Genomic DNA, 25,644 nt, shown 5'->3' on the forward strand with positions numbered 1-25,644 from the left:
TTTTATCTAAGCAGGTAGTTACAAGGATTTAATTGCATTTAGGGCTGTGAACAGCTTTAGCAAAATCCTTTCTAAAACATCAGTATTAATTGTCAAATATGAATGTAGGTCCAACTGGTGCGGAATGTCAGTGTCCATCTGAAGGTCGCTGGTATTTAGCCAATAATAACAAGCACTGCATCGTGGATAATGGTACCAGGTGTGACACTGGTTTCTTCACCTGCCTGAATGGACACTGCATCTCAGAGCGATGGAAATGTGACAACGACAATGACTGTGGTGATGGCAGTGATGAGTTGGAGAGTGTGTGTGGTAAGCATTTAAAATAACTGCATGTGAGAGTGATGCAACTTCTGACCTGGCTGTGGTGGTTTCTATTGCTTATATGGCTGTATGATCATGGATTTTCTAGCTGTAGTTTGGAAGTGATCTGTTGCTTGCTTGCTTATAGACTTTGTTGTGCATTATTAGGTCTGAATGGCAGCTAATTTGCTCTAGAATCCAGAAGTGCTGTAGTACTAACTTTACATCACATATACGCAATTTCTCCTTTGTTTAATTCAAATATGTATTTTACTTTTCATGCAGTACGTTTTGCAGCTGTCTTTGCTCTGGCAGGTAAAACTTGTTTTGACTTGCTACTTTGTCAGAGAACTTAGATTGTGTTTTATCCATGTACTATATTCTTCATTAATTTTTTAAAATTATTTTTTATTGGTTCAGCTTTCCATACTTGTCAGCCAACAGCTTTTACCTGTGGTAATGGGCGATGTGTGCCCTATCATTACCGCTGTGATCACTACAACGACTGTGGAGACAATAGTGATGAGGCTGGCTGCTTATTCCGAACTTGTGACTCCCACACAGAATTTACTTGCAATAATGGAAGATGTATATCTCTTCAGTACGTCTGCAATGGAGTAAATAATTGTTACGATAATGGCACATCAGATGAGAGAAATTGCCGTAAGTCCTTCCAAATTACTAAGTGCATATTTGAGTCTGACTCTTTAGACCAAAGAAGAGGCAAATCTCTTTGAGTGTGAAGAATTATGACAAAGGCAGCAGAAAGGACAAAAGGTTTTTATATTTACATTACAGATGCTGGTTTGTGTTATTTTGAAGCAAACTGATCCTTGAAAGATATTCTTGAGTACCCTGAGATCTTTCTTAATAACTATTGCTTTAATCTGCCTTGACCTAGCAAATACTATTAGAGTGCTTAATGTTAGCTATTGTGAGTAATCCCATAGACTTGAAAAAGATTATTTGAGATAAATTGGATGCAGGACTTACATTTATGCAGAATTGACGTGGAATTTGGCAGCAGATTTTTGCTGTATGCTTTGCAGCATGCTATGTCAAGTATACAGGATTTAATCATTTGGAATGAATATGTGACTCTTATACAAGCATGATTTATATTTATTCTTTTTAAAATACTTTTCAAAAAGTTACCAGTTTTATTTGTTTTCCATAAAATACCAGTTGTGATCAGCTCAGTATTAACTCCTAATGCAGTTAATCAAACTAATCTTGCTTTTTTGCAGTAAGATTGTTAGATTATGTTAGAGAAGTATGTTGATTTAAAAACTAGAAAAAAAAAGATTGTTTTAACACTGTTTTCTTGAAATGTATTGCTTGTGACTTATTTTTTTAGTTCCACGTGAAATCTGTACATTTGAAATTCCCAGTCTATTAGTCATTTGTAGTTGATGTGGTGATTCACACAGTACCAGCTGGTTGCAAATGCAAGCATTACAGTGTGAATGCTTGTCAGTTTACATTCCCTCACCTCTGAGTATTAGCATGTATTTATTTGATCATGTTTTTGATGCCACTTTTCCCAATAAAAGCAGTGGCCTCATCATTTCCATATAGAACGAGAGGTATGAGTGCACTTTAGCATTTGAGCTGAAATGAGAGGAAAATGGCTTGTGTTATTTACACATTTCTTTTGAATTTTCCTAGGAAAGCTGTTTTTATCCTCTATTGAAGAGGAAGATGGCAGTGAATATGTATAGCATATATTACTTTGCTTCTCATTTAGTATTGTTTTGAGTGGGTGGAGTATATCTACAGCTGTCTCAGCTCTGGGAATTTCTAAAACTATTTCAGCTTCTCCAAAGACTTTTGGCCACTTCTGGGTGAAAGTGATAATGAATCACTGACAATCTTATATCTGAAAAATATGTGACAAAATGCAATCTGGATTGATCAGATCAGTCCACTCTGGATTGGTCCCAGATCAGTCTATTAAAAAAACAAACAAACAAACAAAAAACAGTGTTATGTATGTATGTATCAATGAGATGTTTTTGCCGTCTCTTTAAAGCGGAGCGCACTTGCCAGTCTGGTTTTACCAAATGTCAAAGCACAAACATCTGCATTCCTCGAACATACTTGTGTGATGGTGACAATGACTGTGGAGATATGAGTGATGAGAGCCCTACTCACTGTGGTAAGCTGATAGGGCTTTTAACCTCCTTGCACTTCAGTAATTTATTCCAGTGCTCCTTACCTTTGTTGGAACCACAACTACAAAATCTACTCTTTTGTAGTACTGAAGAGATAAAAGATGTAAGTGTTGTATTATTCACTCTTGTTCATCTAACTTCCTTAAAATTTTATTAGACTTTCTTGCACACTTTCATACAGTTTTTGAGGGATCATTTCTTTTGCAATATTCTGCTCTGTATCATTTATTTATTTATTTATTTATTTACAGAACTGGCACTTTTAGTTTTACAGTGAATTGGCTTTTTTCCAGAACTTTATTATTAGAATGTTTTCATTCTAATCAAGTGAAATTATATGTACTTTTAATGTAATTTCTTTTAGCTTTTTCATGCAGTTATTTATGTCTTAACATATTCAGGATTCACAGTTCATTGCTGATTCCAACTTTCATAGAGAAGTGTGTAGCTTTTAATCAATTTCAATTACAAAACAGCATATTTTTGCTGGATGTATGCATTAGGTAGTAGGTAGTACTTTTCTTGTTCAAAAAATACAGTGGATATTTCAGACAGTGATTTATTTTTAATATTGTTTGAGTGGATTATGTTTGCTTTGTCTAGTTTCCCTAAAGTTATGTGCCTCAAATTACCCATGCCACAGTTTTTCTACTCAAAAGATAGCCACTTTTATGCATGGACCTCTACATGTCAAAACAATGTGTAGACATAATGACCCCTGTACTGCTCATGAAAGGTTTACTTCTTCCCTTCTGCTCTTTTGTTCTATCCCTACTAAATTCTAAAATTGAGAAGAGGTGAAGGGCAAAAAAGAGATAGAGCTAGGGAGAATAGAAGACAAAGGAAGCCTGAAGATAGTAATGAGCAATATATTAATTGCCTTTGATTTCTAGTATTAATGCACATAAATAACCTTGTTTAAAGGTTAAACTAGGTCCTTTTTGGTATCTTGAAATTATCAGGGGGTACAGAATAGTATCAGTAACTACTGAAGAAATTAGCAGACTACCACATGTAGTCTCCTACTACCTACTTTGGGTGCTGAAGAAATTAGTACATTGGACTGTGCTCATTTTCTTGTGCACAAAGCTCAAGTATAAATATAAAACACTTACAGTTGTTGTGTGCAATACTACTTGCAGAACAAATTCTATTTATTAGGTGATATGTGTATGTAAGAAGAGAATTAAATCCATGTTTTGCATATGAAGTTCAAACTAGATTGTACGAATAGCTGTTTGCAGACAGGCTACTAAAAGACATCTTTCCTAGCATATTCTTACGCTTTTGCATAACACAGAGTTGAAAACAACTTAAAATGAGTTGAAAAGGTAAGAGGAAGAAAGAAGTCTTGCATAGTTTTTTGTTGTTGTTGTTTTTCTTCCAGTCTCAATGACTTGCACAAACAATGAGTTTCGTTGTACGTCGGGACGCTGTATTCCTGCTCATTGGTACTGTGATCAAGGAGTAGACTGTGCTGATGGCTCTGATGAACCTGCCTCTTGTGGTAAGTGTACATTCAGAAGATACATACCAGAAGATAAGATGGTTTATGGAAAGAGCTGTAGTTCCTCTTATAGGCAACAGGTTGAATCCAGACTAAGTGGCTAATAGGTATCTTTTGAAGTTTATTTACTGACTCTAAATAATCTGAGTCACTGAGTAATCAGTCAGTAAACGTACTTCATGCTGTGTGTGGAATATGAAGACTTTTAATTGCCAAAATTGATTCCTCCTCTCTCTTTTTAAGACTCTGGTGGTGGTGAATCAAGTGATGAGAGTTAGCAAGTATTTTTTCATGTCACTGTTTTGGATGTGAGACCAGATATCTTGCTGTACAGGAAGTATGTGCACAGTATTCCATTTGGGAAAAAAAGGAACATGGGATGTGGAGGAATGTTTCTGACTAGTATGCAGAAGAGTATCATAGAACTGCAATAGGCAAATACTTCTTACATGCTGATGGTAGAAACTGATGGTAGTAAGCATGGGGAGGAGGAAAGAAGGTGAAAAGAAGTAGACTAATCTCTAAGAAGAAAGAGGGACTGACTTGAAGCATCTGAGAATTAATGACAACACAGTCATTACTGTCACTGTGAAGGGTGGCATAACACACAGCCTCTATGATTTAAGTAGGGCTAGTAACTCCCTTTGCACATTTCTAGAGCTGCACCTCCAGCTTGAGAAAATGTCTTGCATCTTATGCCAACTTCAGATCCTCATTACATAAGTAACGTAAAAGAAAACAGGGTCATTATGTGCTGACCGCTGTATTCATATTGTATTTAATGCTCTTTTCACATTTTAGTCTTCTGGTCTCAGGTTTCTGAAGCAGGGTACTTTTGAGATATTACAAGATCAGCAGTCTGATAATCCAAACAGTACAGTATTTGTAGAAATTGCCAATATAATTGACCGGAGGGGGAGGACTCTGTTCTCTTAGCAGCACATCTCTTCTACTTAAGCTTTTACTTTACATTTGAAATTTCACAGTCATAGGATTCTCCCTAAAACACCTTTCTCGGTAGATTATTGTAGCAGTGCAGGTTACTTTAACAAGCAAAGTGATTCTCTTCATTTTTAAGAGCCTCATGTGCGGACTTGTTCAAGTGACCAATTCAGATGTGATGATGGCAGATGTATCCCAGCAACATGGATCTGTGATGGTGATAATGACTGTGGGGATATGAGTGATGAGGATCAAAGACACAGTTGTGGTAGGTGTCTAGTATTACTTTCTTTGACAGGCATTCTGCATTTAAAAAAAAAACAACCCACAAAAGACACACAAAAAACCTGAAATGAAAAAACAAAGACCTTGCCATTTTTTCTGTCTATAAAGGTGCACTTTGAGCATGAGGTATGTTCTTCCTGTATCTTCATTTTCATTGTGTTGAATTAAAATAGATTAGGTTATTGGTTTTAAAAAAGAAAGAAAATGCTCCAATTTTGTGAGTAGTCTTCTTTGAATTGTTGAGTTTCAAGTGAGATATTGTTTGTATGATTTGGGCAGCAACTTCAGCAGAGATACTCCCTAATCATCACACGCTACATCTTCTGTGTATTATATCCGCATGGTTTGGGAATTATTTCTTTACAAATAAAGGAGCAAAATAACCCATGGCAATTTAGTGATGAAAAAAGAGAAGAAAGGCAAACCTGGTCCTGCTCCTTGATTGAACAACAGCTGAATTCACTTGCAGTCCTTACACTATTTAATTTCAATGGTTCTCCATCTGTGTGAGTACTGAATACTTGGAAGAATGTGGGAGCTAGGCAGCCTAAGCCTAATATCTGCGCAGCGGCCAGAAAATCTGGCCAGACATGCAGAAAGCTTATACTCAGCATCTAGCAAGATTCAGAGTTCTTCAAGTGCCAGCATTGGGTAAGCAATTTGAAAGAGTTTTGGCTCTTAGTCAGCCTCAGTGAAGACCTATGTCCAGTTTAGAACTGATGGAAATGAGTATGAGTTTCATATATGAAAGCTCAGTGATACCTATTTCTGCACATGGAGAAGAGCGTGGCCCTGTTGCGGGTGATGTGTTGTTATCCAGACTGTGTTTTGGGGGGAATGTTTTACATACAGAGTGCAACTTGCTGACCTGGTGAACGTGATCTTTATTAGCAAACCGCAGCTGCACAGCTACAGAGTTCACGTGTGCCAACAATCGCCCCCCGCTCAGGAGGTGCATTCCTCGGGCATGGGTCTGTGACGGTGATGCTGACTGCAGTGATGCACTTGATGAACACCAGAACTGCACACGAAGATCTTGCACAGAGAATGAGTTTACTTGTAATAATGGCTTATGCATCCGAAGCACGTACAGGTTTGTAACTACCATTTATCTACCATGCATTAATTTTTACTTGAAAATGATTTGGGAGCCTTTCATGTTATATTCCCAGTGCTTAGCATTGGCATTTAATTTTCTTTTTCTGTACCTCTCGTGAGCTGATTCTGTTCAGCTTGTAGTGGATACAGGGAATACAATCAGGACTCACTGGGTCAGACTTTATGTAATGCACCTGTTTTCTAAAAGTCTCTTTTGCTGGAGGCAATAATGTGTGACGGTCTTTAGAAATCAAGAGAGTGCATCTAGCACTGAAGATGGTAGCTGTCTTGTATTTGAAAAAAAGTGTTAATTCTTCTTCAGATGTGACAGACGTAATGACTGTGGTGATGCCAGCGATGAAAGGGGTTGCATCTATGAACCATGTCAGCAGCACCAGTTTACTTGTCAAAATGGACGCTGCATTTCCAAGGCTTACATCTGTGATGGAGATAATGATTGTGGTGATGAGTCTGATGAGCTGGAACACCTCTGTAGTACACCAGAAGCAACGTGCTCTCCCCAGCATTTTAAATGTGACAATGGAAACTGCATTGAAATGGCTAAAGTCTGCAATCGGTTGGATGAATGTTTAGATAATAGTGATGAAAAAGGATGTGGTATGTTTAGATTTATTTGGACTGTCTTAATCTATTTAAAATGCATTGGCAGATTCAACAAAAAAATGATCTTAAGATAATTTCATATCTACAATCATATCTATTCTGTGGTGGTGGAGAAATGTGTACATTTAATCTTTTTTTTAATCAAATCACATCAATTATATATTGTTTTGACAAACTATGAAAGTTAGCTAATTATGTGAACTATAAATATAGATTATAAATTGTTTCATTATTGCCCTTACATTTCCAAAATCCACCATTGGTTTGTGTATTTTTTTGCACTCAGTGAGTTTGGCGACAGACTTCAAAAGAGTTGAAATAGTTTTTATTGTACAGCCAGCCCAGATCTCTGTTCAGCATTTTCAGGGGAAGGCAGGGAGAGAGAGATAGGAAGAAGAGTACATTGAAAAATCACTGCAATATTTTCTCTGTAAGTCAATTGCTTGAGTAGCGCTTCCTTTCCTTCATTAGGTATAAATGAATGCAGTGACCCTTCAATCAGTGGATGTGATCATGTCTGCACGGACACCCAAACAAGTTTCTACTGTTCTTGTCATCCTGGATACAAACTTATGTCAGATAAACGAACTTGTGATGATATTGATGAGTGCAATGAAACTCCATCAGTATGTAGCCAGATTTGTGAGAACACAGCTGGCTCCTACATCTGTAAGTGTGCCCCAGGCTATATCCGGGAGCCTGATGGAAAAAGTTGCCGACAAAATAGTAATATCTCCCCATACCTTATTTTTAGCAACCGTTACTATCTGAGAAATCTCACAGCAGATGGCCAGTCTTACTCTCTCATTTTGCAAGGACTGAGAAATGTGGTGGCACTGGACTTTGACAGGGTCGAAAAAAGGTTGTACTGGATTGATGTGGGGAGGAAGGTCATTGAACGGATGTTCCTAAATGGAACAAATAAGGAGGCTGTGATAAGTGATGATGTGCCGAATGGGGAAGGTATCGCTGTTGACTGGGTTGGCAGGTAAGAAAACACATTTTCTGTCTTTCTGCGCTACTAAGAAAATAGGAGGGAGTTTGCTTTAAGATTCTTCTTCATACAAAAACCTCTGAAGAGCATTGAATTAATTTGGATTGCAGATGCAGTATTATACAGCTGCTCTGGAAAGTTTATGGGCTTATAGCACATTGCATGGTTCTTTTGTTTCACTGGTCTCCTATCTATTTTACCAAGGTTATATCAGAGTTAATCTCTCATCAATAATAACGTAGTGCATGTGGCTCACGTGAGAAGCATGGTAGGAAATTATCAATGAACAGATGAGCTGAGCAGGCAGCTGGGAAATTCCATGTTCCTGGGGGTAGGGATTCTGAGCTTAGGCTAGTAGTTGCTTGTATTTGCAGTTACTAGCAAAGGAAGGAAGGTCAGGGTTTGAAGCTTCACTCTTTGCATGAACAGTATGCTATAAGAGATTACTAGATTCCAGTTAAGAAGTAATAATAAGCATTAATGAACTTAGGCTCCTATACTGAAATGAAGAGCATGGTTTTTTTTCTCTTGAAAAATACATCATTTTCTGACACTCAAACTATACATTGACATCATTTGCTAAAGGCAGGCAGTATGAGGACAAAATTGGAAAGCACTTTGCATCGTGGTAATTTTTTAATTGCCTGGCACGTATCATAGAGTAGCTTGATTTATTTCCACAGAAACTGCTGTTATTTGGTGCCCTCTCTGACAGTGTTCTTGACTGTATTTCATCAGTTTTTGCTTTTTTTTTTTTGTCTTCATTGGTCTCAGTGTGAAAAGTTCAAAGCTCTTCAGAATAATGAGTGATTCAGAAAGTCACAATTGAAACTTATGAGAGTGTGATTTTTATTGATGTATTCACAAATTAGTTTTTTCACTGCTTTGTCTCTGAAGCTAATGATTGTTATGTTACCAGTGCTCCCAAATGCTTTGTGATTGATAGAGAGGTGTGGAAGGAAAAGACTAATTTTAGCCAAAATGATCCAAGAGCTCCTTCACTAATAGTTGCTGAAGTAATTCTGCTACCATTAGATATGCTTTCAGTCAGCTTTTGCTTAGGTGCTACAAAAGGGCTGAAAGATCATACAGTGGTGGATGAGTTGGTCTGCGGTTTCAGTACAGGGTGAGGACTGGGAGATACGAGCTACAGGCTGAGGAAGATTATCTTCTCATTTCTCCTACCTCATGGGAGTACCGCAGTACTGATCAGAGTGGTATAGGCAGACACTTAGGCTGTTTCTGGAGTGATCCTGTGCACACTGGAGCTGAAAAAGCACTGCGGACAATTTCAAAGTAACCTACTTTAGTTCTAATTAATCAAAATAAACACTTTATTTTGTTGCAGGCTTTCAAAAATCAATGCTTCAGCTTGCATGTTATCTTTGATTACAGTTGCAGATAATTCTTAGGCAATGTAAAACAAATGTTAAAAAAAAAATTGAAATGAGATTTAAATTAGACTTTCAAACTGTAATAGCTAGCAATTTTCAAAGGAGAACCTGTCAACTGTTTTACGTGTTTGATTAGAGCAGATGTGACAGCCTGGAAAAGGTGAACACTTTACAGCTCCAGTCACAATCCATTATACTGCCTGTGTGCTTTTCTGCTTCTCTTCAGCTGTTGTTGGTAGGAGAGGAGGGAAAAGAAAAGATTGCTTAGTAATTTTAGCAGATGGAATATTATTACTCAACTGGGCAACTGCAAGTTTGAATTTGGCACCAGTGATTGTGGATACAATTACAGAGGAGTAAGAAGGGCAAACTGGAGCATGGTATAGAAGAGATGTTACTACACTATGTATATTCTTCCTTTATTGTGGAGGTATTGCTTCTAGAAGGAAAAAAAAAAAGGTGAAATTCAACATGAAGTAAAATGAAGAAAGTAAATTAACTCTAAAACATTTCAGAAAATTGTACTGGGTGGATGCCTACAAAGATTGCCTCTATGTCTCTGAACTTGATGGAAGATTCCAGAAAAAACTAGTGGATCGGTGTGTGGATATCAACAACACTTACTGCTTTCAGCATCCCAGAGCAATTGTTGTTCATCCAAAATACGGGTATGACATTGCAGAAGTACTTTTGCTTTTACATAGTTTTGCACTGTCTGTGGAAATCTGAAATAAATTTTGGCTGCGTACTCTTTGATTTGTGTGACATTAAATCTTAGCTGGAGCTTGGGAAAAACAGCAGCTTGCTTTTCATAGCTTTATATGCTGGGCAGCCTGGTATTGAAAGTAGAATTTGCTTGTATATGAACAAGGCAATGTTGATTGCAAGGCTAAAAAAGGTTAACAGGTGCCTGTACAGCTTGATATACAATGTGGTACTGATTGCATTCTTTGAAGATGATTGTGCTTCCATGCATCTACTTGTTTGCTCTAGTGATTAATGTAACAAGTAAATGCATTAACCTTTCACTTATCTTCCTCGGTATCTGATTTAATTTTTTTGCAAGAAATGTGGTCTTTCAGATCTGGCTTCTAATATTTACTTCAGCGTATGTTTTACTATAAAACTAATTAGGCATGTTTCTTTGAACAGACAGGTTTACTGGACAGACTGGGCAGATCGAGCTTATATTGGACGAGCAGGCATGGATGGGAAGGAGAAGATGGTGATTATCTCTACAAAGTTAGAGTGGCCCAATGGACTCACCATAGATTACACCAACGACAAGCTCTACTGGGCAGATGCCCATCTAAATTACATTGAGTACGTACACAGAGAAGAATAAAGCAACTGAATAATTTGCTCGTACCAGATTTCAGTGGTAGCCTTTGTAAATGCTGTAAGCACCGCGATTCTATCCACTGATGCTATAGTTAAATCAGAGTAAGGAAGTCTGAAGCAGTAGTTGAAATGAATGCCACAGTAGCCCAGTTCATATATTTGCATTCTAGGTCCTGCTAGAAATGTTCCAAAAACTATTGAAGAACTCAGGTTAAAAAAGTCACAATCTGTGCTGGAATATGCAAGTTACCTGTATCTATACCTTGCCTGAGCCAAGGCAGAATTGAATGTAAAATCAGTACTTTTGATGCCCTTCTGTCTATATGTATGATTTCAGCTGTGGTATCTAAACTAGTTATGTGCTAGAGGATGTCTGAAAACTTATCTGTAATGTTATCCTCAGCTTTTACAGAGGTGTCCATAGATACAGTATGAAATTTCCTGTTGGCACACAGCTTTTTCCTGTTAATCGATAAAAATCTATTAAGTGTTTATTGCTGGAAAATTACATCTTGAAGATGTTTTGAAATCCACAAGTAACACTGGTTCTCATGAAGGCATTGAATCACTTCAAAACAAATCCTTTATATTCATGTTTATCTGTGCATTTAGGTTATACTTTCATCCTTCTCTTTTTCTTCACATTTCATTCTTCTGGCAGCCTTTTCTATGCTGAAGTATTAAGAATATCCTGTTTAAAATATGTATTAATTTCTCTGTCTCTCTTTATTTCACTTGTATTTCATGATTTAACCCTATATTGCAAGATCATAACAAAAATATAAAGTCTTCTTAAAGACACCTTATCAGAGAAGGCTCTAAATCAGGAAGACATATATAATGTAAAGATTTAGGAGGTCTGTTGTGTTGTTAAGTGTTCAGTTATTATCAGTCTGGATGATCCAGGCAAGCCAGTCTCTCATGTGACAGAAATAACTTAATGTAAAACATTAAGTGTGCAAAATTTCATTGGATTAGCTGATATACTTCTATGGGAAGATTTCACGTGTCAGTGGATGTTCCCCTATTACATTTCTTTACCTAGAATAACCTGTTTTACTTCTCTGCATACCTTAAAATTTATTTACTGAGGACAGTGCTCTATCATAGGACTAAAGAAACTGCAATTCCAGTGTTATATGGTCCTGGTCATCAATAAAGATCTAACATTAACATATAAAGATGAGAAGATAGTATAGCGTTTATCTGAATGTTTTGTGCATTTTTCTTTATCTAGGTACTCTGACCTGGATGGACATCATCGTCATACCGTATATGATGGGACATTGCCTCACCCATTTGCAATAACAATTTTTGAAGACACAATATATTGGACTGATTGGAACACAAGAACTGTTGAAAAGGGAAATAAATATGATGGATCAGGCAGGACTGTTCTTGTGAACACCACACATAGGCCATTTGACATCCATGTTTACCATCCGTACAGGCAACCTTTTGGTAAGAAAATGGTATTGTATTTGCATTTAGAGGGCCAGCTGTTATCTGGAAACTAATGTAGAAGATCCTGAGTGGACTCCACTTTCTCATTTGCTCAGGGAAATGAAATGCACAGAATAAATGTAGTCCTCTGCTTTACACATGCAAATGTTCCTTGATTAACTGCTGAAATAGAATCAGACTGGAAATGCATTATTTTAAATTAGTTTCTTAAAATTCAAGACCAGTAGTATACATTTCATGTGTGTGAATTCATATGTATTTATCTCTCTGACTGCCTAATTATCTAGGTTTTGTTTTTAAACTTACTACCTTTAAGTTTTCAATACAATATGAAAGGAGTCTATTGAAGATTGAGATCATTATGTCCTGGGATCTGCAATGTGTGGTAATACTTGTTTTTCTCTTTTTTTACCAGTTAATAATCCTTGTGGCACCAACAATGGTGGTTGTTCTCATCTGTGTCTCATAAAAGCTGGTGGTCAGGGTTATTCCTGCGAATGTCCCGATAACTTCATGATTGTACAGTTTGGCAGTACAGCACACTGCCTTCCAATGTGCTCCAGCACCCAGTTCCTCTGTGCAGACACTGAGAGGTAAGTGCTGTTCATCTTCTTTTTTCTGATGCCCTTTAAAGATACATTTCGCAGTTTAGACTTTTGAAAAGGGCATGAAAGCAGTAATTCCTTCTCTGTGATTCTGTGATGTCCTAGCAAAGACAAAGCTGGGACCAGACAGACTTTGTTTAGGAAAAAATATCTACAGACTCCTAATTTAAATGTTTTTTTCACCTTTTTTCTCCATTACACTTCATTACTAAAGCAAAGTTTGGGTTACTGGAAACGTGTAGACCCCAGAAACCATTTCCAGTCAAAATCACAGCCTGGACCTTTTCCCATTTGCACATCTTTTGTAGCACATCTCTTTCTTCCAAGTACATGCTGTCTGGAAGTGTCCCAGGAAAACAAACAAACAAAACATTGTAAAGGTGTGGGGATGCATTTCATACCCCCTTCTCTGAGATAGCTGCAGTGGGGGGTGAAGAATGTAGCCTAAGAGCTGCTACTGCTACGCTGTCACTGTATCGCTCTAGAGCTTGTGAGACTGTTCTTCTTGTAGGATGACTTTTTGAAGCCATGTTACAATGATGATCTCTTATGAAATTCTTGTGCTAAACAAGTTAATTATTAATGTGTTACCTGATCAAAATTCTAAATGAAGATTGATTTCAAAAGCTGAGAGGTGGTTACCACAAATACACATTAAAATTCAGTCCTTATCAATTTACTATGAACACCTTTTAGAGCCAGTAGCATCTGTTTCTAGAGAGAGTCTTCTGGCATAATATGTTAGCATGTGACATATGAAGCAGAAGAGATGAAATTCAAGGTGTCTTGGCAGTTTCAAGAAATTAGACTGAGTCAAGACTGTGTTTCATGCCATGAAAGGATGAGTTTTTTGTTTGTTCGTTTTATCTGTAGAGACACCTCCTCAACAAAGAAAACATTATTTTCTTTTTGTAGGTGCATTCCTATCTGGTGGAAATGTGATGGACAGAGGGACTGTCGAGACGGCTCTGATGAGCCCCCTACCTGTCCGCACCGATACTGCCCTGTTGGTCAGTTCCAGTGTAACGATGGGAACTGCACAAGTCCACATTTCTTATGTAATACCCAGCCAGATTGCCATGACAGATCAGATGAAGATCCTGTACTTTGCGGTACGTTACCAGTAATAATTTTAAGTGAGTTTTGCCAGTACAAGCTATGTAAACAAAATACATTGTTATCATTATCCCTTTCTCATGGGTGAAAATGGTAGGTAGAGAGATACAGGTCCTAATTGTCTAGCCTTGCACCTATGAGAGTAATTAATCTCAGTGAAGAAGGGAACCAAAGAGTAAAAATGCACAAACTATAATAATTTCTTATGCCTTTGACTCAGATTTGCACTGGAAGTAGGATCCATTCTGTTTTATCTAGTGTAAATGCGTGGTCTATATTAGGAATCTAAGCCTTGCTTATCTGTCCATAGATGTACTCATTTTTCCCATATTCTTGAGCTTTGCATGACAAGATAAAATTATTTCATGCTCTGTGTTGCACAAAACCCAGCACATGTGGGAAGACGGTTCTGGAGAGCTGTTTGTGATGGCAGTATTTTAGCAATAGAGCCTAATTATGCTTGTGGAGAAATGTTGTTGCCTTAGGAACCTTATTCCACACACTTACTTCTAAATTAAAAAGTGCATCAGTAGTCTTCCGCTTGTAAATAATGTATTTCTGGCAGTTGTGAGCATAGTAATATAAAGGAGAACAACAGTGTGGTTGTGTAATTCATATTTTCATTGCCATTCATTAGCAAAGTGTTTCTAACAATGACATAATTATATGAAATTACAATTTTACATGAGTTTCAAATAGCTAAACTCTGAAATATGGCACAAGGGATTATTTAAAGTATAAATTTGGCAGCTGCATAACTTGTCACTGTTATGTACTGAGTACACTTCAAAGTCAGTTTGGGTCTATATAGTTCCTTCTGTTTATCATCCTGTGCCTGGAAATAGAATCTTTTAGTTTAGAAAATATGTGGAAATCATGATGTATTGCTTCCTTTTGAAGAGTTTTTCAGTATATGTGAAATAGCAGTATGGTAGTGTCCTGTGAGATATAAAGTCAGGAAGTTTTGTATGAGGCTACTGCTGACTCTTGTTTTCCTCCAGTTTCCAGTACTGCTGACATTAGTATTCCATGCCTTGATCCAGGAATAGAGGGTGTACATTTATAGATTATGGAGCTGTCATTAGCATGATCTTCTGTTTCCTAGCCTGTTCCTTCATAGCTTAGAGGAACTAAGCGTCTCAGGCAAAATTAATCTAAGATGGTAGCATGGCTAGAGGCAGAATATCTCTTCTCTACTTAGTGGCTGGGAGCCCCTGCCTCCGTCATATTTGAATACTGGATTTAGTCCCTTCTTTTTTAGGAGAAGATAGTACTGTCTCATTCCTAGAAAAACTTGGAGACTTAATGAGCTTGTGGGAAATGCACCCTGTAGCATTAGAAATCTGTACCTCAACTGGGCAAGTAGATTCTGATTTTTTAGATGTTTGTTGACTTAAAATAAAACAAATTGTAGATATGATAAATACCCTGTTGAGGTAACAGTGCTGCAGTAGCTTATTCCTTTAAGTTTCAGTATCCTAATAGCCAATTTGTATTCTTTCAGCTAATCACCAGTGTGAAACTCATCAATGGCAATGTGCCAATAAACGATGTATCCCAGAAGCGTGGCAGTGTGATAGAGAGGATGACTGTGGTGACAACTCAGATGAAGATACTACTCACTGTGCAAGTAGGACCTGTCCCCCAGGCCAATTTAAATGTGACAATGGCCGCTGCATCCCAGAGTCCTGGAAGTGTGATGTGGATGATGATTGTGGTGATAACTCTGATGAGCCGTTCCACGAATGCAGTAAGCATTTAGCTGTTGTAAGCTGCCTACATTATGGTGCACCAAAAGCAGAGCAGACTGCATTACTTAATTTTCCTGAATTGAAAATTAATTGGAAATAAATATTTCCTTCAAGGTAGTTGCTGACATAGAAGAAGAGTACTAGAAAGCATAGATTGTATGTGATAGTTAACTGCTTTATCATTCTTGCAAACGAGGATGCTTAATTATGCTGACTTCTTTACCAAGAACTGACGGTATCTCACACTGACCTCCTTCAAGCTAGCAGTGTCATTTGCTTGGTCCTTAAAAACCTTTTTTTACAAAATATTATGTACCTACATGATCTATTGCCTGTATAGAAACAGTAAATGCCAGTTCACCAATTTCTACCTTGCTCCACTTTGGAGCGTGATACATGTGCTTTTTGTGGAGAGATAAAATACAACAAGTCCAGTAGTAGAAAGTATTGACTATAAATCATAACCAATCTTGTAAGGCAGAAGAGCAAGATCAGTTTTCTGGCTAACTACTACTACTTGTGTTGCAGTGGGCCCTGCTTATCGTTGTGACAACCACACACAATTCAGCTGTAGAACCAGCTACCGTTGCATACCGTTGTGGGCAGTATGCAATGGGAATGATGACTGCAGAGACAACAGTGATGAACAAGGCTGTGGTATGTCTGGAGAAGAAGATACATTCAATGTAATTTGTACCAAAAAGATTTCTTCAATTTATAAACATCTTGGGTTTCTGAAAATCTTTTCAGTAATAATGGATTGGTTTTTTGTTGTTTTTTTTTTTTTTAATATTAATAATATTGTCTAATTACACTGGTAGTTACGTGTCTTGAGGAAAACTTCTGTGTGCAGTGATTCACTGTACAGATCGTGTATTTACAAGCTCTGAAGACCAGGATTATATTATTTTGACTTACATGTCATCAAATGAAACAGGAAATATTTTTAGTTGAGCTCAGCTATTATAGGCTGTTAAAAGTGTCAGTGTGTTATACATTTCTTTAACTGCTGTACTCTTGAAACCATTAGCATGGGAAGTATAATGATACTTTCCCAGACTCTTACGTTGGTGTTGAAACCTCTCATAAGCTTTCACACAAAATTTCTTTGGAAATCAGATCTCTATATCAAGACCAGAAAATAAATTTTCAAAATTACAGTGTTCTATGAGGACAGGATACCTTGCAATTGTTATTCTCTGCTTGTAGAATTAATTGTAAAAAAGCATTTCACCACAAAGCATTCTCCTTCATTCAGAAATGCTTTTCTTTCTTTGGGCTCTTTATCAGTAGACTAAATACAATCAATACATTTTAGTAGCTGTTAATTTAGTAAGTTACTCTTTCGTGGATGTTGCTCTTTTAAAGAAAAAATGTTGCTCCTTTAAAAGCAGGATAGAGGGTCAGGTTTATTAGAATCCCTTATACTGGAATAGTGGCACTGTAAGGTGCAATCATTCTTCTCCTTTAATAGCATTAAGTTTATTTTTTTGTTTCTCTATCTCACTTCTATATAGTTACTTCAGCTATTTCTTAATCACTCTTGTCATTTGGCCCAATTTTTGACACAAGTGTCTCTATCACTTCCATTGTCTTTGGTGCTTTTCATCTCATCCAGAGATTATACTAATATGTGCTGGTCTCATGTTTTGTTGGCAAATGGTTTATGCTGCAGAGGAGATGACTTGCAGTCCTTTTGGAGATTTCCGTTGTGATAATCATCGGTGTATCCCACTGCGCTGGAAGTGTGATGGAGATAATGACTGTGGAGATCAGTCTGATGAGCACAACTGCAGTGAGTTCTTTTTTGGCTATAACAATGTAGTCTAGCTTTTGATTTAAGTAACCCTTTGTTTCTTATGAGAATGTGGCAGACAGATCTCAGTTGCAATCATTTGGTGGTTTTACTTCATCGTCTGTATTTTCTTTGCTCAACTATCACAGGGATGTCTCAAAGAAGCATTTTTGATCAATAAAAAAACTAGTAAATGGTAGTCATCGATAAATACCCATTTTCTGCTAGGAAATGACATTTGAATTCTGCCCTGTATGCAAATGTAGGAGCATATCGTTTTGTTAGGAGTTAACCTTGATTACTTTTTTCCTGAGTTGAAATGCAGATTACTCCTGTCGAAGTGTGTGATAATTTTTTTTTTTTCCATGCAATGAGGAACAAAATGCAAAGACTATGGGGAAGAGCTGTTATAGAATTACTCAGTCTTGGTTTATATTATATCATCTGCTAGTACTGCTTTTGTCTGGTTTAGTAAGGCAGGTGTGGATGTTTAAACCCACAACTGGGAAAATTTATAAGTTTGTACTTTCATTTTAAATGAAGGTCCTCGTGAATGCACAGAAAGTGAATACCGTTGTGACAATTTGCGCTGCATTCCTTCCCGCTGGGTCTGCGATCACGATGATGACTGTGAAGACAATTCAGATGAACGCGACTGTGGTGCGTATTGTCTGTCTGAACGCTGCCTCATGCATGTTCACACTTTGCTTCTAAATTAGTAAGTTTTCTGCAAAATGATATTTTATTGGAAGCATCTTTAATGGAGTAACATTGACAATATCACTTCAGTTGTTTCACCAAAAGTTGCAGTTATCGCAGTTTTAGTGGTCTGGGATGTTGCACCCTTCTGTAGGATGATGTTCTCTAAAGCTGAACACTTAATAGGGTTTGAATGAAGAGATATTTCAACAGTTACTTCTGAATCTTTTCAGAGCTGAGGACCTGCCACCCAGGTTATTTCCAGTGTAATAGTGGACACTGCGTTGCAGAGCGCTTCAGATGTGATGGAAATGCAGACTGCCTTGATTTCTCTGATGAAATAACTTGTCGTGAGTTTCAAGTTTTGCAATTGGTGCTCATTGAGCTTACTTCCAGAAGGAGATGCACTTTATTGTTTCTTTTGCATGAGATGACTCCTTAGAGGTACTGAATTCTGCAGCAGCAGGTGATGTCAGTAGAAGTTGAGGAGAATCGTGTTCTGAATCAACTTTTTAATATATTAGTAGGTTGCCTTCTCTTACATTAATTGTAAGCACAGTTGTAATGCTAGGAAATCAGTATGTTTACCAGGTCCAGCAGAAGGTAGATGTGATTGAATTAAAACTCTTGACTATCCCACTTACGCTGCAAGGTCCACTGTTTCTGGTTGACCTGTATTCTAACAAGGTTTTGTAATGAAATGGGATTTTATAATGCTCAAAGGAGTGGATAGCTTCTATCTATCGATTCCTTCTATCTATTGATCTGCAGTGTAGAAATACCCAAGTATTTGTATTACAATAGTTAATAATAATGTCATAATAATTTTATATTTTTCAGCAACACGGTATCCTAATGGTACATACTGTCCGCCCATGATGTTTGAATGTAAAAACCATGTCTGTATCCAGCCGTACTGGAAATGTGATGGTGACAATGACTGTGGAGATGACTCTGATGAAGAACTTCACCTTTGCTGTAAGAGAGAAAATTTATATCAAAGTGTAAAAATGTAGAATAAAATATGTAATTACAATTGGAGGAGTAGATCAAAGAGTAAAGACGGTACTTTATATTTTCAAGTGGGATAGCTAAAATAAAAGCATAAGTTTGCCTTTAAAGTTATAATTCAGAATAATGTATATTCTGAAAGGTGAGTCTTCAAAACTGTAAATAAAGTCAAAACATCTTTCTAAATATGGATGACCACTTAATTTGCATGCTGCGTTTTCTATCATCTTACTTAGAAACAAATCTAGCAACCTCAGTGTTATATGTAGTCATAGGATATCCCTTTGGCCAAAGGTCATGTACTGTCTTCTGGCAAAAAAAAAAATATGTAGTGCCCTGACATATGATCACCAAAATGTGGAGAAAATGTTCTTTTGAATGCCCCCATAATGCATTTTAAAATACAGGAAATGTTTCAGTGTTACAGGTTAAAACTGATCAGGATAGCTTGTGACTGACTTGATCTCTTTTTTTCAGTGGATATTGCTTGTGAATCTCCATTCCGATTCCGATGTGAGAACAATCGCTGTATATATAGTCATGAGCTGTGCAACCAGGAGGATGACTGTGGAGATGGAAGTGATGAGAAGGAGGAACATTGTATGTACACACAGAGAATTTAGCAGCAAATAGGAAATTCAGTATTTGTGATGCATTTAATAGTGCTGAAGGCCTTCAGAAATGTCAAAATCAAACATAAGTATATGAAAACTGGTTCTTAATATGAAATAGTTTGAACTATTATTATCGGTGCCGTGTTCACAGCTCTCCATATAAGTTGCAGAATTAAACAGTTGTTTGCCTGAAAAGTACAGAATATGGTTTTTGAAATAAAATTTTATTATGAACTTTACCTAAATTTATTTACAATAAAGGGCTTTTAAAATAAGAAAGAAGAAGTTTGGTTGTATTATAAGATAAGAATGTGATGGATAGGTTAGAGTTCTTTAAATAGATAAATGGGTGCTTCTGAATTTATAGCGCTGTTATGTAAACAGTAGATTTTGATATTTAAGGCCTAATCCTGCAGAAGTTCTATTAATGTTCAGTAGGGTTTTGCCCTCGGATACATTACGTAATTCATACTGACTGTGCTGATTTCTATATTATGAAGTGTAATCATGTTTTTTGTTGTCTATTGAGCAACCAAAATAAGCCAGCTTACTTATTGGCTCTTTGTGCAATTTTCTTCAACTTAATAGTTTACAAATATCTCAATCTCTTGAAGTCTGTAGTTGGTGTATAAAGTAGAATTAAAGGGCATTAATAGGTTTGCAATATTAAAAAAAAAAAAAAGTTAGCTATTAACAGGAAGAATCTGCCTTCAGAAGATAAAGGGCATCCTTCAGTTCACTGAGGTGTGACTAGAGGTCAGGAGGCCCTGGTTAGCTCTACTACAGACTTCCAGTGTCACTCTAGTCATTATTTTAACAGATTGCATCAGCCTTCCTCGTTAAAAATGTGTAATAGTGCTGTCTGTTGGTACTGTGTAACTGAACTTGTGATACAAGACTGCTTATCTTCTCAACTGTAGGTAGAGAACCAACCCCAAGACCTTGTACAACTGAAGAATTCAAGTGTAGTAATGGAAATTGTATTCCTCTACATTATGTCTGTGACAATTATGATGACTGTGGAGACCATTTTGATGAAATGGGCTGCAGTAAGTAATAATAGAATACAAAATTTCAATGCTATTAAAATAAACATTTCAGGAGCAGTACATGTTTCTTGCATAGAATACTAGGAAGTATTAATGTTGAATTAGCCTGTGAGAGGTTTAATCTGATCGGCCGTGCCAATATCATTTTTTAAACTTCTTTGAGGGAAAGCCTTAAGAAATTCAGTGCTGATTTCTGTTTCACATACATTCCCAATTGTCTTTAGGTAATATAACCTAGTGCAGTGGCTTGATGAAAATATAAAAATACAGAAATAATGTGAAGCAGTGAAAATCAAAGGCATCTCCTGATGTTCAGCATTCTGCATTTGTGGGTGAATGCAAATGTAGGTCAGATGTTAACATTCATAATCTTCCCAACATCAAAAACCTGAGATGTTTAGAGAAAAGCTTTTTGTGTGTGTACAAAGAATTTATATTTCTATATATATATATTGAATTGAGGTGTTTAAATTAGCACTGGGATGTATATGTTATAAGGGAGATAATGAGCTTAATGTAATGTCTTAGTATCTTTTCTTATGCTCTGTCAATAAACATGTATTACTTCTTTCCTACTTACATACAGTGTATCCAAATATGAAGGAACGTTGTATATATGTAAAGTGTGTAAAAATCCATTTAATTCTGTTTGTACTCTGAGAAGAATAGTCTTCTGTCTGTCATAGATTACCTATCATACTTCACTTGCCTTTTCCATTATAGGCATGTCTCAAAGGGTAGTGCATTCTATACAATGACCTATATTGACTTCAGAAGGCTTTAAATGAGGTACTGGGTGACCAAGCTATCTGTGCCATGTATGGTAGCAATTAGGAACACTTTTTGCTTAGATGATAAGAAAAGAATAGATAAGGAGGTGGATTGGCCAAGCTAGGAGTTAGTCAAGTTTGTTAAATAGATTCTGCAGTTGCTGCAGATACTGTTGAGGAGCTGAGCATGGTTGATTATGACTATTATCCTGACCCTGATCACCTGCTTCTACAGGTGAAACTATTCTTAGTTGACTCTTGACTGGTGCTTACTGTGCTCTGTAAGTTACTTATAAGATAAGATGTTCACATTAATTGGATTTTGCTTAGGAAAATAACACTGTCATTGAAAATAGCTTTCATGTAGTCAACGATAAAAATTATTACTTCCTGATCGCTTCTTTTGTTGTTGTTGTTGTTGTTATGAATGTCTAATTTATGTTATTTTCAGACCCTGGAACAGAACGAACTTGTGCAGAAAATATCTGTGAACATAACTGTACCAACTTGAACGAAGGAGGCTTTATCTGTTCTTGCAGGCCAGGTTACAAGGCCAGTGAAAATAACCGAAACTCCTGTGATGGTATTTTCAGTCTTCTAAATATCTTCTCACTGACATGTGTTCAATGACCTATCACTTCATCGTTCTATATGGCTACTTATTCTTGCATTATAACAGGATGTTTGTGCGTTTACGCGATGCTTCTTAAACCATTTCGCTGCTTAATCACGTTTGCTGACATCCAAGTCATTCAACAAAGTCTTGTTCCACAATTCAGATTTGTTCTAGTCTTTTATTGGCTGTGGGTATATGTTTTTGCTTTTCTGTATATACATTTAGTTGTATTTTTGCAAACTGAGGAACAGAAATCTGCTTTTATTTTTCCATATTGAAGGAAAACTTACTGGAGGCTACAATTCTCATTTTGTATTGTTCTCAGTAAAGACTTGTGCATTTTTTTTGCCTTGATTATGTGCAGATAAAATATTGTGAGGAGTTTACCCAAAGGCCATTGTTGGTGGTCATGCAACATAGTACCTTCATGTTTATCATTTCAGTATGTTCTGATGGGATTGCTTCTGTTTGTTGGTCCCAGATCTGATGGATGATTTGTGTAGTTCTATTAAACATGGTACAAGGCCATTCTTCTTGATCCCTCCTGCTGATACAGTTTCTTAGGGATTAAGTCTTTTTGCTTCACCATTTCTACAAGGTTTTGTTCTGCATCTCATTGTAGTTCACCAAAAAAATACAGGAGATGAGGCAGATTTAACACAAAAATATGTGATCAAAAATGTGTCTCTGAAAAGTAATCTGATAAGCAGGAGCTGGAGATCTTTTAGATAACTGATACTGATGTTAAAGATCACTTGTTAGGTCATTGATCTTTTAGACTATATGGGGAAAGGGTAAACCTACTGCTTCATAGAGTAAAGATGACCATGTTGTGGAAGAAAGACATTAAACTCCATATATCTTCTCTTTACAGATATCAATGAATGCGAGATCTTTGGAACATGCACCCAGGACTGCAAAAATTCCAAAGGAAGCTATGAATGTTTTTGTGCAGATGGCTTCAAGTCTGTAGGTGATCAGCAAGGGAAACAGTGTGCAGCTAATGGTATGTTAGGCAACAGTAAGATTGATTGCTCCCTGTAAAGAGCAAGAACAGATAGAGAGTTGGAGCAGCAGATAACAATAATAGAACAGTAGTACAGAGCTGTAGGGAAAAAAAAGGAAAAACTAAGAGCACAGTAGTATTATAAAAAATACTGAAACAATTTTGTGTTTAGATAATTACTTATAGTGTAGCAGATTTAAGAGATACTGGATGACATTATGGTATGTGGATTTCTTTCTCTCTACTCAGCTCTTGTGAGGCCCCATCTGGAGTACTGTGTCCAAGCCTGGGGCCTCCAGCACAAGAAAGATGCAGAACTCTTGGAATGGGTCCAGAGGAGGGTCACAAAGATGAGAAGAGAGATATGAAGAAAGGTTGAGGGAACAGGGCTTGTTTAGCTTGGAAAAAGCTCCAGGGAGACTTCATTGTGGCCTTCCAGTACTTGAAGGGAATGTATAAACAGAAGGGGGAGTGACTGTTTACATGGGTGGATAGTGATAGGACAAGGGAGAATGGTTTTAAACTAAGACAGGAGTTTTAGGTTAGATATTAGGAGGAAGTTTTTCACTCCGAGGGTGTTGACACACTGGAACAGGTTGCCCAGAGAGGAGGTTGTGGATGTACTATCCTTGGAGGCATTCAAAGCCAGGCTGGTTGCAGTTTTGGGCAGTGGGGTTGAAACTAGATGATCTTTGGGGTCTTTTCCAGGCCAGGCCATTCTGTTATTCTATGATAGGATTTTTTGCTTGATAGTCTCTGTATGTGCTAGTATCTGAAATCTAGTTCTTGAAGTACCTTTTCCATAGGAAGAAGCACCTGGACATTCTACACATCTAGAAATTTTCAGGGAATAGTGACAGAAGATAATATGATTGTAGCTGATAACATCATAAAATCACTTGTGCCTGAAGTAGATGTGATTAATATAGGAGAACTTCTCCAGAAGAAGGCCTAGGATCCAAGTCCATGACTCCCAGCTGGACACTGTCATTAAAAAAAGGGCTGTACAGTTAAATTTTCTCACAAGCACAGTGAGTCAGGTGGGACTCATACCCCTGTGGAGTATTGAAGCTACACCCAAATTAACCTGTGGCCACGTAGGAGAGCATTCTTCTGAATCAGATAGAAGAACTAAGGCAGCTGCTAAATCAAGTTACTGACAATTTATTAATAGTTTCCAAAATTGTTCCCCATTTTGTGGGGTGGTGATATTTGAGCTGTGTGGTGTATACCTGCATTTCACTTTTGAGATATGTGGTCACATCTCAAGCATATCAATATTGTGATGTTTAACAATTTTAACTCAGTGGTATGTCCAGAATTTTTAATTAATTTTGCTAAGCCAAGTAATTGGAAAGCTCCAAAGCTTTAGAAGCAGGCCTGTGTCCCTTCTACTTTGTTATTCAGAGAGAAATTGTTAAAACTTGAGTTTAGTTTTGACTATAAGTGAATTTCATTCTTTTTTTTGTTTTCTAAAAATAAATTAATGTAAGAAAAATTAATTATCACTTGTCTAGGTAATCCTCCGTTGCTGCTGCTGCCAGATAATGTGCGTATTCGAAGATACAATATCTCTTCAGAACAGTACTCTGACTATATTGATAACCAGGAGCGCATCCAAGCTCTGGATTATGATTGGGACCCTGAAGGGATAGGCCTGAGTGAGTATGTGTAGAAAATTAGTACTCAGCCATGCAGTGGCTAGTTGAAAAAGACACATTTCAGTGTCATAGGTATTTGATTTATGTTGGGAATAAAAATCAAACTAGATTAACTAATTGGACAGATCTTGTTTGAATGTGCCCATCCCCTATACTTGTTCTTCAAGATCAGTGTAGTTCCTTTTAATGCTTTACTTTGATCTTATATAGTTTTTATTCTGTTTTCCTTTTGTTTTGGTATGAATTCAGCTGTGGAATTATTACTTCTTATGATTACGCATTAGTAGAGGATTGCTATGAACAAGGCCCTTTCTTCTGGGACTTCTATTGGTCCCCAAACCTGATTCAAGTCCTGTGAAAACTGAACTAAACTACTCACTATCCTGTGCATAAGGTTCAAAGTTAAGGTCCTGTACTCTTGAAAAATGTGATATGCATTTATTTATAATCGATGTCAAGATGACTTTAGGTGTGCGTATCAGCTATGATAACAGTTTGACCACTAACACAACGTACGTGGTTTAGTTGAACAAAAAATTCTGCATCTGTATGAATAAAAAATTGGAAATAGTATCTTGATGTCAGAGAATTTTCAACAAATCTGGAAAAACTAGACGTTTAAAAATATCTTTTTTGTTGTTGTTTTGTTAAGGTATTGTATACTTCAGCATTCTTGCACAGGGTTCTCAGTTTGGAGCCATCAAACGTGCTTATCTGCCCACCTTTGACAGCAGTAGAAACAATCCTACAAAAGAAGTTGACTTGAATCTCAGATACATAGTTAATCCTGATGGCTTAGCTGTTGACTGGGTTGGAAGGTGAGTG

The 25,644-nt window shown here is 37.0% G+C and overlaps 1 protein-coding gene across 11 annotated transcripts in view; it reads left to right on the forward strand.

The window, feature by feature from the left end:
- LRP2 (LDL receptor related protein 2) overlaps positions 1 to 25,644 on the forward strand; it is a 108,287-nt gene that overhangs the window by 68,523 nt on the left and 14,120 nt on the right. For 6 of the 11 annotated variants that reach the window (XM_040704155.2, XM_040704157.2, XM_040704156.2 and 3 more), the window contains 25 exons: positions 109 to 312; positions 724 to 966; positions 2,336 to 2,461; positions 3,865 to 3,984; positions 5,063 to 5,194; positions 6,103 to 6,304; positions 6,632 to 6,927; positions 7,405 to 7,921; positions 9,837 to 9,989; positions 10,474 to 10,644; positions 11,900 to 12,123; positions 12,542 to 12,719; positions 13,647 to 13,843; positions 15,352 to 15,597; positions 16,127 to 16,287; positions 17,258 to 17,393; positions 17,937 to 18,053; positions 18,326 to 18,442; positions 18,933 to 19,070; positions 19,581 to 19,703; positions 20,638 to 20,766; positions 21,988 to 22,119; positions 23,027 to 23,158; positions 24,676 to 24,819; positions 25,472 to 25,637. In XM_040704155.2, coding sequence (XP_040560089.1) covers positions 109 to 312; positions 724 to 966; positions 2,336 to 2,461; positions 3,865 to 3,984; positions 5,063 to 5,194; positions 6,103 to 6,304; positions 6,632 to 6,927; positions 7,405 to 7,921; positions 9,837 to 9,989; positions 10,474 to 10,644; positions 11,900 to 12,123; positions 12,542 to 12,719; positions 13,647 to 13,843; positions 15,352 to 15,597; positions 16,127 to 16,287; positions 17,258 to 17,393; positions 17,937 to 18,053; positions 18,326 to 18,442; positions 18,933 to 19,070; positions 19,581 to 19,703; positions 20,638 to 20,766; positions 21,988 to 22,119; positions 23,027 to 23,158; positions 24,676 to 24,819; positions 25,472 to 25,637 — 4,504 coding nt within the window. The remainder of the gene's footprint in view (positions 1 to 108; positions 313 to 723; positions 967 to 2,335; positions 2,462 to 3,864; positions 3,985 to 5,062; positions 5,195 to 6,102; positions 6,305 to 6,631; positions 6,928 to 7,404; positions 7,922 to 9,836; positions 9,990 to 10,473; positions 10,645 to 11,899; positions 12,124 to 12,541; positions 12,720 to 13,646; positions 13,844 to 15,351; positions 15,598 to 16,126; positions 16,288 to 17,257; positions 17,394 to 17,936; positions 18,054 to 18,325; positions 18,443 to 18,932; positions 19,071 to 19,580; positions 19,704 to 20,637; positions 20,767 to 21,987; positions 22,120 to 23,026; positions 23,159 to 24,675; positions 24,820 to 25,471; positions 25,638 to 25,644) is intronic. The other 5 variants (XM_004942763.5, XM_015289664.4, XM_040704160.2 and 2 more) reach the window with 1 other exon arrangement.

The sequence above is a fragment of the Gallus gallus genome, chromosome 7 (genome assembly GCF_016699485.2).
Source record: "Gallus gallus isolate bGalGal1 chromosome 7, bGalGal1.mat.broiler.GRCg7b, whole genome shotgun sequence".
NCBI lineage: Eukaryota > Metazoa > Chordata > Aves > Galliformes > Phasianidae > Gallus > Gallus gallus.